This window comes from Neopsephotus bourkii, unplaced genomic scaffold, assembly GCF_033783945.1.
Source record: "Neopsephotus bourkii isolate Nb327-2 ecotype Australia unplaced genomic scaffold, CSIRO-AGI_Nbou_v1 NB_318, whole genome shotgun sequence".
NCBI lineage: Eukaryota > Metazoa > Chordata > Aves > Psittaciformes > Psittacidae > Neopsephotus > Neopsephotus bourkii.
The window spans coordinates 7,231,547-7,243,286 of record NW_026900826.1 but is presented as its reverse complement, the minus strand read 5'-3'; the positions used below and the strand labels follow the sequence as shown (position 1 = coordinate 7,243,286).

General features: G+C 44.3%; 1 protein-coding gene across 1 annotated transcript; it reads right to left on the bottom strand.

The window, feature by feature from the left end:
- Positions 1-1,882: 1,882 nt before the first annotated feature.
- GCNT3 (glucosaminyl (N-acetyl) transferase 3, mucin type) lies at positions 1,883-3,438 on the bottom strand. The gene has a single exon (XM_061347267.1). The coding sequence runs from the start codon at positions 3,281-3,283 to the stop codon at positions 1,988-1,990; it is 1,296 nt and encodes a 431-aa protein (XP_061203251.1). The 5' UTR covers positions 3,284-3,438; the 3' UTR covers positions 1,883-1,987.
- Between the last annotated feature and the right edge of the window lie 8,302 nt (positions 3,439-11,740).

Sequence of the window (11,740 nt, the reverse complement as noted above, 5' to 3'; positions counted from 1 at the left end):
CCCCCTTTCCATGAACATGCACCTTTTTGCTCCATTTTCCAGTGGAAAAAAACAGCACTCTGGCGGAGTCAGAAACACACTGATCATGCTCTGCCTCATTTAGTCCAGAAACTTGAATGTATTCCAGTTCCCCAGTGAACCACTGGCAGTAGTTTACCATTTGGGGCTACTATGTATTAACATAAAGTAAATGAAAGAGCTCCAAGAAGCATAATCAGATTAGGCAGCAGTGGTTAGATGCAGCTTTCTGTGTTGGGAGACTTGATTCTTACCCTGAGTCAGCAGAGTTTTGTTTGTTCTAAAAGAATGTACTGGACATGGAGATATTTGCTATTTCATGTTGAATTTGCTGCTGAAACCATTTTTAAATTCTCTATGTTGCTATCAGGTTAGCATAAAGCTTCCATCTCTGTTGTAGCAAATGTCTGTTCACTTTACAGACATTTAGGTTAACAGAAGTTGGGAAGAGCTTCCCACTGGGACCAGCAATCCTATTACTTCATTTGCTCTTTTTGAATGAACAAATGCTCAAGTAATACCTGGGAGCTTCTCTTGCCAGCAGTTGGAGGTTTTGCCTATTTTTGCTGTGAAGTCATAGAATCATAGAATAGTTAGGGTTGGAAAGGACCTAAGATCATCATGTTCCAACCCCCCTGCCATGGGCAGGGACACCTCGCTCTAAACCATATTACCCAAGGCCTCGTCCAACCTGGCCTTGATCACTGCCAGGGATGAAGCATTGACAACCTCCCTGGGCAACCTTTTCCAGTGGAATTTCCCAACCAAGTTTAAGATGTCTACACCCCTGCATTAACACACCTTTTACATCAGTTACTTCCTCTTCTCATCCTATTTAAAGTTGCTTTAAGTATCTGTGTGACTGCAGTCATAACTTCACCTAAATGTCGCCTTATGCTACAGCATTGCTGCAGGTGCTATTTTGTATAAATCATTATATAATGCAAGTTTCCCACCAGAGACCTTGAATTTATAAAGCTGTCTGCTGACAGAAGGGGGGTTTTGATAGTACAAAGACAACTGAATTAATCCCTCAGCATTAATAGGTAGTGAAGAGCTGTTGGACCCATGGAAAGTGCCTGGCTTTAGTATGAGAAGGTGGGAAAAATACATGCAGGTGAAATACAGATGTTCACAAATCTTTAGGCTTCTAGAAACTTAAAGAAATGACAATGTATTGGATGACTGTTTTGTTCATCTGACTGTTTTGTTCATCTGAAAGGCCAGACACACCACTGGATATGGCAATTACATTACTAACTGCTGCAGGAAAGTCCCTTTCTTTGGAAGAGGAATATGATGGAAAGCTGTTGGTTTGCACACCATAACCTACACAACCTCTCTGTCCCCCACTTCTCCACCCGTAACACAGGGGCAGGCATATTCAATAGGTTTAATGGCTCTGCCTAGAACACAACCTGTTCTCCTCAGAGGCCAGGACACACAATACCAAGGAACCATCCATTTACTCTATTTCGGTTTATTGAAGGATTTTTAATAGGACTGACAGAACTAGACTTTAAGGCAGTACAAAAGCAGCTGCCAGCTGTTTGGCTCAGCCGTGCAGCAGGTGCAGTGTAGAAAACCAATTACCATTTTAGTTTCAGCTCTGGTTGTAGCAGGACCCGGAGTCTCCGCGGTCCCTGCCCTGGCCCCGCCTGCCCGCAGGCTGTGTGAGGAGAACGGGACACCGTGCGGCTCGGTGCGGGACCCCTCCTGCCCCTCGGCTCCGGGGTCCCTGGGCGCCCGGTCCGTGCTCGGCCCGTCCCGACCGTCAGTTACCGCGCTCGGCCGCTCCCGGTCTCCGGGGACCGCCGCGTAAGGAGACCTCTCCGCCAGCGCGGGTGACGCGTCCGCGCCCCTCTGGCCTCACGGCGCGGCGTTCCCGCCTCCTGCGCGGCCCCTGAGGCGTTGCCGCTGTACGCGCCTGCGGAAGGAGACAGGTGGTGGCGAGGTGAGGCGGCTCCCCTCAGAGCCCCCGGCCGTAGAGGGCCTTGTGGCGCAGGTGCTCCTCCAGACATTCGATAGCGGCGTCGTCCACCAAGGGGTCGAACTTGTTGGCCAAGAGGTGGTGCTGCTGGAGCATCCATGGCACGTCGCCCACCCCGTAGATACAGACGGCGCGCTGGTGTCGGCCGGTGCAGGGCGGGTAGGGCGCGCCCTTGCTGGTGTCGCCCTCTAGGTACTCCCACTTGACCAGGCGGGGCAGGGCGTTCATGTCCGAGAGCTGGAACTTGTCGTTCGGGGGCATGGCGCCGGGCACACCGGGCACACGGTTGAGCGTGGCCCAGACGTGCTCGTCAGGGCTGTAGGTGTCCTTGGCCCACTCGAGGAACTGCTGCGCCGCGGGGTCCTCGAAGATGTGCTGCACGAAGGCGCGGGTGACCACGACGTACGCGTTGCCCGTGAACATGCGGTAGTTGTGGGGCGGCGGCAGTTTTTCGGTGCCTGTTCGGGAGATGACCTGCCCCACCTCGTGGTGGTACTGCCAGCGCTCCCGCTTGAGCGCCGACGGCTTCTCTGACTCCATGCTGTTCCGCCCCTGCAGCACCTTCAGAGCACGGACAATCTCGGCGTTAGTCTTGATGGGGAAATCGGTGCCGCAGGTGTTGAGGACGTAATGCCAGGGCATGGGGCTCTGCAACAGGTCCTGCATGCAGTTGAGGTCGGCCTGCAGCCGGGACCAGGAGGCATAGACCACGTCTTCCAGGCGGCTCGCCACAAAGACGTTGGGGAAGCAGGCTACGATGGCCCGCACGGCTTCCTGGAAGGCGGCTGGGGACTTGATGTCAATGTGGACGCAGTAGACGTTCTGGGGGGCATAGAGGGACCGCAGGAGCCGCTCGAACATCTCGATTTTGTCATGGATGACCATGGAGTAGGCAATGGGGAACTCTTCCTCTTCCTGGCTTAGCGGGAATTCGATGAACCGCCGGCTGTCCTTGAAGGCGCTGCAGTCCTTGGTCATGTTCAGGTATTGCCCGGGTGTCAGGGTAGCTCTGCTTTTGGCGACCTCCAGGTTGCTGAGCTGTGCCTCCTGGATGGCCCGCTCGTCCCCGCGGACCACCCCCGAGCAGTTGATCCTCCTGCCGGGGGGCAGCTCCAGCGCTCGGTACAGGCGCTGCCGGCAGCGCGGGTGCCCGGCGGGGCAGGGCCGGGTGGCGCCGCGCAGCGCCAGGGCGGCGGCCAGGAGCAGCGACCCGAGCAGCACCGCGCAGCGCCGCCGTGCCGCCGCCGGGGGGAGGCTCCTGACGCACAGCCGCATGGTCCCGCACCGCGACCACACGTGCGGGGCGCCCGCCCCGCCCCACAGGGTGTAGCACAGTATGCGGTGGCCCGGAGCTGGTGCTGCGCGGGGTCACCGGGTACCTGCTTCCTGCGTCCTGGTGAGCAGTGGCAGGGCGATCTCGGCGTACCCGCAGGTGAATAAAAGGAAGTCTCCTCCCTCCCCGTGGCGTGGCTGTTTGGCTTTATCGACGCTGCAGGTGGTTGTGTATCTTGTACGTCTGTTTGAAAGAAGGTATTTCATCTTACCCTTGTCCAGCGTGTAACACAGGGAAACTTCCTCTAGAATGCAGCCCCATGTAAGGCACTCCTGAAGAAGACCTTACTAGATGACTTTACGACCTAACCTGCTTTTCTAGTGTTCAGATCACTCCAGTTTGCAGGTCAAGGGGGTGACAGCAATAGTGACGTAGTGTAGACGCCCAGCTGCAGCAGGCTTTCTGCTGGCCTGGAGGTTTTTGAGCTTTGGTGAAGAATTACTGCACAAGACTTTGGGCAACTGATCAAAGCAGAATCTCTGTTTCTGCAGTGGAAGCAGAGGGTGAAGCCAGAGACCATGGTTTATAAATAATTTACTACAAAGTGTCCTCTTGAAGGAGTGAAAGAATATAAGAGGGCGTCAGGACCTCTTACACCCACATAGACATCCTGGCTGATTATCACTTAATAGAAAAAGAGGGTTAACTGTGGGTGACTAAAATACACCTTGTGCCATGATAAAACAACATCCTTTAAGTTGTAGTCCTGAACCACTTTGTAGTTTGAAATAAACCTGTTGTTTGGTACCATGTTTGTAAAAGGAGGCTGTTTTTAACAGTTTCAGTGATGACTCAACATTTCTAAGATGGGTGTTCTAAGACAAACAAAAGGTTTTATTTTTTTCCCTCCTTTCTCCAGATGTACCAAGGAGCCAAACTCACAGAATCTGTAGCTGGATTGAGGACAGTTGATGGAATTAGAACTCTGCACAGGTTCTAGAGAACAGCAGCAGTTATTTCCTCAGTTTCAAACCTGAGATTATTTGTTGAGGTATTAGCTTTACCAAGTTTAGCAAATAATTGTCTTAGATGCTGTCCAGAAAATCTAATGGACATTATGAAATGCAGTGATATGATACACACGGTATTGGTCATAGACACAGCTGTCAGTTTGCCTGGGCTAGGTACCAAAGTGAATGTGCTGGAGAGAAACATGGGGAAAAAGGCTTACATAAAAAGATACGAGATATGGCAGTAGATTACAGTGCAAGAGGAGGATGATTCAACCATATTTAGATAAAAATCTTGGAGAACACTGTGAGAAGTTGCATTATGTCATATTATTGTGGTATGCTTTTTGCAAAAATGTTGAATAGCCCACAAGCCTCTAAAGTTGTTTGTATATGAAATGGCAAAAAAGGAATGGCATAGTGAGGAGTTCAGGTGCTTGGCAGTTATGGCTGTCATGAAACAGGATGGTGAATGAATTCTGTCCATTTCCAGAATTCCTCTGTTGATACCAAAGAATGCAATGTGAGGACTCTCAGTTAAAACAACTTTGGTAAGTCTAGGTGTCCCATGTTTCTAGTACCTTTTTGTACTTGCTTCCATTTTAATATGCCATATCAAGTCATAAGTTCCTGGTTTTTAGCTTTCCTGTTAAATCCTCATAGGGTGACCTGTTACCTACTTGCCTGATTGCACAATTTTACATTGTGTTTCAGATAAATGCATTGAAGAGTGGAGAAGAAACGTGTTCTGTTTGCTTCTCCAAGAGGGGAAAAATTACTGTGTGATTGTTTGGGGATGGTGCCACACCTGGTGAGGCTCCTGGTAGAAATTTAGATTGTGATGGCAAGGCTCATAGTCTCAGTGGTGCAGTTAGTTTATAGAAAGAAAGGGGTTTTCCCTGGGAAAGGAGCATTAACAAAGAAGGACAAACAGAACTGAGTTGGAGGAATCAGTCTGAAGTCATGGTTACTAAAATGTGTAAGGCAAGAATTTTTCTATGTATAAATATACTGCCAGCTTCTTTACCTAATCAAACAGACATCTGAGACCAGGCTTGTTCATGCTACAAAAAAATCTTGTGTTTTACTGTTTTGCTTGGATGAGCTGAGAATTTTGTTAGCTTATTGTTAGCTGCTTCTTGGTCACAAGTGGTTTGATAGTACTTTTAAAATTAGTATTTGATGCAGTGTGTTACAGACCAGCCAGTAGGGATTTTGAAGGATTCCACCTCTAAGTGATAACACCACTTTTAAGATATCAGGGCATTGTTTTTGTCATTCTTCTTCTTCTGTATTTTATACCCTCTTAGTTGTAAGAAGAGAGTTTTTTTTACTGGTGTAGTGTGCATTGTGATGTAGTTTCTCCTACTCTGGTTGACTGCTTTGTAGGCATTACTAGCTCACGGTTAAGTTCTGTGTTCTCCAGGACTTTGTGTCAACAGGAGGAATTCAGTATTCACAGCACAATGACTGTGTTTGACAGTTATTTTTATGTGTCATCTAGATAGTAAAGCTTTAAATAAAAGGAAGTACATGCATGAGGCAGTTATAATCAGAAAGCAATGCAATACACTTTCTTTGCTGCCTATTCCAGTGCATGTCCTCTCCACAGGCTACAGTCCTTCAGGATAATCCTGCTCCAGTGTGGGTACTCCACAGGCACCACTTTCTGTTAGGAAACCTGCCCCTATCTCAGCTTTTCTTCAGTGGCCTCAGCTTCCTTCAGGGCTGCACCCCCTGTTCTTCACTGGCCTTGGTGTCAGCAGGGTTGGTTGTCACACTTTCTCTACTGTCAGCTGTTGAGCAGCTTTTCTTCTTAGTCCCTTTCTGAAACATGTTTTTGCAGAGATGCTGACAGATTCACTGGCTGGCTCAGTTTTTTATGTCTGGCATGGGGCAGCTTCTGGTCTCTTGTCACAGAAGCCCTCTCTGCCTTCTTAAAAAATCATTGACACATTAACCCAACAGATGAACCTTTGTAACCTGATCCTCTTATACTGATGACAGCAGTACAGTTTGCAGAGTTGAGTGACAAAAGGGTGACTTAAATAAGGAAAAGGTTGGGAGTGATTTCTTTGGCTTTTGTTTTTCCCTTACTTCCTCTCCCACCCTCAGGTGGCTATATACTTGCACAGAGGGGCTGATGGCTCTAGGCTTTTGGAGTCCACTAGTATATTTTACAGTTATCGTATGATTTATGATATAGTTAAAATGCCAAAGAAATATAATTGATTATCCATCATTTGCAGGTAACCTAGACCCCTGGAGAATCAGCTTGCTAGTCCAAAGTTGTATGAAATAGTTATGTAAGAAATACCTACTGGCATAAGGATTGTAAAATTATTTTGCAGGCCCACACCTAAAAATAGTTACGGAGGGCTCTGATTTTTCTATAATATTTTGGGTATGTAATGAGTATCATTAAACAAAATCAATGATACTGTCACTGACTGCTACTTAAGCAAAGCTGTTCCTAAATATTGATAATTTCTTATTAAGTACATACCTTGTGTTAAAGTGCAGTATTCTGTTGTGAAGAACTGCATTTCACTCTATATGTGTGTATTCACAGAGGGAATTTTCTTCCTTGTGTCAAGCAGAAATGGATATTTTCCAAAAGAACTGTTCTTTTTCTTTTTTTAATCACTACTTCATTTGAAGTATGCTGACAAGAAATCAGATTTCCATCTTCCTCTCTGTTCAGGTCTTTTTTTGCTGACTGTACTTGTATTGTGATAGCTAAAAAATCAGAGAATTGTATTTGGCTTATAATTTTATGATTTATAGTTTTAAAATTACTGACAAACATTTAGAAAACATGATAAAATTCCCACTATGTCTCTTCAGAGACTAAAAGTTTGGTCTTTATTTTGTATGGAGTCTTTTGCACATATTGCTTTCAGGTGTGCATGTGGGATGTGAACAAAGAAGTCTTGAGGTTTCAAAATAAACATAACAAGCCTTATGCAAACATGCATGTATTATACGTGTACGTGTAAAACTTTAATTTGATGAACACAGTATTGTGCAGGTTTTTCTTTTTGAAATGGAAAATTCTGTTATTACAGACTTCAGTTTTGGTTTTCCTTCCATTTAATTTCAACTGAATTATGTGGCTCAGTCCTGTGCACTCTGTAACAGGTTGCCCAGTATCTTTACAAGCTACTAATACTGCATTCGGACCAGCATCATCTTTGGTCATCTTGATGACTAATTAGAAATTAAGTCAATTTTTCTTTTTAGAGTTTTGCTTCATGGCTGGTTTGTGACAAATGGTTTGAAAGTGCTCTATGGAGTACCTCTGGGTCTGCCACTGCATGGATGTGATTCAGAAAGAACATGAAAAGGCAGCATATAGTAAGTAAAAAAAATCAAAACAGACATTTTTATAGCATGCATACCAGTTCCTATTTAACTGCTCAGTGCTAATCACCTTACAGTTGCAGGCTTATTGCTCTGTTGTTTCTGGACCTCTGTGGAAGCCTCACTGGAAGAGAGAAGGATTGCCGCTTTTACCCAAGGCAAAACAGCTGGACTGAATGGAGTAACAGTGAGTATGGCTTTAAAGGAAGTTTAAGCAGATAGTCATAACTGACACATAGTTAACAGTATGTCATTTATTACCTGATGTTTTACACGAAAGCTGAACTCTGCTAATAAGGTAGGATGAGTTTCCTAAATCCCAGTATGTATAATACAGCAAAACAGGGGGATAAGGCGTTACTCACCTTATGCAGATGCTGAAGAGACAGGCATATAAGCGGGATGGTGCTGGTAAAGGTGTTTAAAAATAGTTTCCTTTAAACCACTTTTAAAACTGGTGCTGTTTCTGACTGTGGTGCCCAACACTGGAAACTGGACTGTGTCCTGGGGGAAGAAAATAACCTGATTTTTCTTGGAGGATGTAACACAAAGAAAACACAGTGATACTGAGGATAATAAATACATTAGCTCATGCCTCATTGTTTCTAGAAAGGGATTGCTTCATACAGCATGCAAAATATAAACAAAACAGCAAACAAAACTCTTTTAGATAGAGGAGCTCAGGGCCATAGAAATACAGAACCAAAAATAATGAATTTAATCTTGTATATTTCTCACAATGGGGAACCCATGATAACTACCCTATTGAGATTATTTCTTAACAAATAAAAGATTTCCTGAAATATACAGCAGTGTTACTGAGGGTTTTTATCTGAACAAGAAAAAAAAACAACCCTTTAAAGCATGTTAGCTTTGTTTCTTGCCTTGTTGGCAGCTGTCTAAATGGTATTCTGAACTTTCGATGTTTCTTGTCTATGGTAGAACTGTATTCATTTATCAGTGTTCTGTACAGGTTGTTTTGGTCATAAAGAGATTCTGCCATTGTAATATCTGTGCACAGATTGAAGGCTAGTATGCAGACTGTATGTCCAAAGCTTGAATGTAATGTCATACATTTCTTTCATGTCCCTGTGACTGCTCAGAAACACATCTGAATATGTTTAGAGCTACAGTTGATCTGATTGCTTCTGAATGTCCCACAGCTGTTTCAGGCAGGGAGTTTATCCAGTTGCTGAGTAGGGGTGTCCTGGGGTCAGTGAGTCCAATAAATTTTCCTTCAATGCCTGTGCTTCATGCAGAGCACTACTTACCTTCACACTCCTGAATGCAATATAGAATCACAGAATAGTTAGGGTTGGAAAGGACCTTAAGATCATCTAGTTCCAAACCCCTGCCATGGGCATGGACACCTCACACTAAACCATCTCACCCAAGGCTTCATCCGAGGAATCAGCAGTGGAAAGGTTATTGTTACTCTAGAACCGTTGTTGTGGGCTGTTCAGTTCTATCTGAGGTTCCTGCAATGAATTGTCCTTGTTTTGGCTGCTATTCTGCAAAGAGACCGAAGTGTTTCGTAGTACTTTGAGGGCCCGTGCCTTCTTTGCCACACATGATGCTACACAGCAGTGGTCAAATATGAAATTGCTTGGTGGGGGGAGTGGTTGTAGGGGTAGCATTGTACTACTTTTCCTTATTTTAAGTAATCTGTTTGCTTGCTTTCCTCCCCCCCCTTTAAAAATCTCCTATACATTTAACATTTTTGCTTCTGGTCATGCAAAGCTAAGGCATATTAGCTGCACTTATGTCATAGAAAATCCTTAAGGTTCTTACTGGTTATTATTTCATTCCTTCCATGTTCATAGTATTTCTTTCTGGACATTGTTCCACACTGCTGTGAACTAACTCCAACGATAAAGATAGCAATAGCATAAGGTACATTTTTTGTACATTAGGTAAGCAACTGAGGTCTAGAGCCACTAAGGTATTTGAGCATCCCACTAGGAAATAATGAGAAGTGCCTGAATAAACTGACCTGGACTGTGGAACAGTTCTGTTCAAGTAGTGCTAATGAGACAGACAGCAATTTCATCTTTCCTCTGGCATTTATTATGTGCTATATAATTATATCATTATGTGCATAATAGATGCTATGTGCATCTATTATGTCTTGCCCCTACAGAAGGGGCCAAAGGTGAAACTGTGTTTTGAGGAGCACTTAGTGTTGACAAACTGAAATGTTAATGGCTGCTGACTGAAGGTTGTGGTTGTTGGTGCTTGTGGTTGAGCATGACTGAGCACATCTTAATGTGAACCAAGTAGTTGATGTTAGTGCTAGATATCAGTATCTTCTGACTCATAAATCAACGAATAGCATATGTTTTTCTATTTAGCAAGATTATTGAAGAAAAAAACCCCACAAAACAACAACTTTTAACATTCTGAACAGTATCTGAAGGGGGCCTATGAGGATGCTGGGGAGGGACTCTTCATTAGGGACTGTAGTGATAGAACAGGGGGTAATGGGTTAAAACTTAAACAGGGGAAGTTTAGATTGGATATAAGGAAGAAGTTCTTTACTGTAAGGGTGGTGAGGCACTGGAATGGGCTGCCCAGGGAAGTTGTGAATGCTCCAGCCCTGACGGTGTTCAAGGCCAGGCTGGACAGAGCCTTGGGTGACATGGTTTAGTGTGAGGTGTCCCTGCCCATGGCAGGGGGGTTGGAACTATATGATCTTAAGTTCATTTCCAACCCTAACTATTCTATCATTCTATGATTCTAACATTTATTTTCTGCTTAAAAGAAAATGCCATTCTTTCTTATTCTGGCACTTGATTTGGGTCAATACTTAGCTCTTCAGGAATACCAAACTGCAGGCCTATGGGAAACACCATTTCAAATTCAGCAGCAGGAAGTGGAGTAGTAATTCATTGTTTAAAAGATATGACACTGGCATGCCCCTGTCTTCATGTTATTTTCAGTTCTGAACTTGCATGGAGTCTTCTGCTGCTTCTGCATTCAGCAGTGGTGGTGTTAGAGTCTAGTATATAAAGCAGTGACAAGAAATCTGAACTGAGGTACATGAGCCAAAGAACTCTTTCGCTGAACACAGACAGAGAGGTGAGAGAACAGAATTGGTTTGCGTTTTACTTCCAACGGGTGATTTCAGTAGTTTATACCTGAACCTGCTAGTTCTAGCTTGCTCATCATTAGTTAGCTAGAGGGATGTGCAGTGTCTTAACCTCTCTCGTTGGAATAGTCCATATATCTGCATGAGTTTTGGTGATTAGCCATTTCAGCTGGGTTTTTTTAAATGACTTTAATTTTGTCTCATGGCAGCAATGAACAGTATTTCCAGGTCATTTCACCCACCTATTTAAAACAATTGTGCTGTTGTCGTAAGTAGCAATTAATCACTTTGTCTGGACTGTGTCACGGCAACTGAAAGTCATAGACTCAAAGTCATTAAAGTTATGGAACAGATACGTATGTCAGTAGGTATTTGCATCTCTAGTTGTTAGGCAGCTTGCAGAAGAGTGAGATGGTCCTGTAAAACATATTTTCAGTTAAAAATTGATTCACATGAGTTAACTGAGCTAATAAGGCCATCTTCTTAGTCACAACCAAGATGAGATTTTGTAGGTTGTTTCAGAGAAGAGCTGCTGGAATTGTCACTAAAAGCATTTCCCTCTCTTCTCTCCCCCTCCCGCCCCCCTGTGAAGATTTCTGATGTAAATAAGTTTAGACTAGAGAGAATTTGCTGTATGTAAGCATATCAAAGATGAGAGCGTTTGGAAGATGTGTGTTTGACTAATCATAGAGCAATTCTTGGCAGTAAAGGCTAGTTTCAGCTGAATTGGTAAGTTTGAACTGTGTCCTTTCCCCAGTTCCTTCCTGAGTTAGATTTATGAAAAACAACAATTAACAACAAAATCTACCACTCTGTGCAAGGTTATGTTTTAGCAAACAATAGATTACATACTGAGACAATGTGTTTTGTAAGAGTACGAATGATCCTTTATTTCAAGAAGGCTGTGGTTCATGGGCTTCTAGAAACTACTTGAAAATGATACAGCAACAAGGGCTACAGTTTCCTGCATTTAAAATCATGAGGTCCTAGCACTGGTG

Excerpts from the sequence above, each read along its gene's own strand:
- GCNT3 (XM_061347267.1), bottom strand. The coding sequence starts at position 3,283 with ATGCGGCTGTGCGTCAGGAGCCTCCCCCCGGCGGCGGCACGGCGGCGC.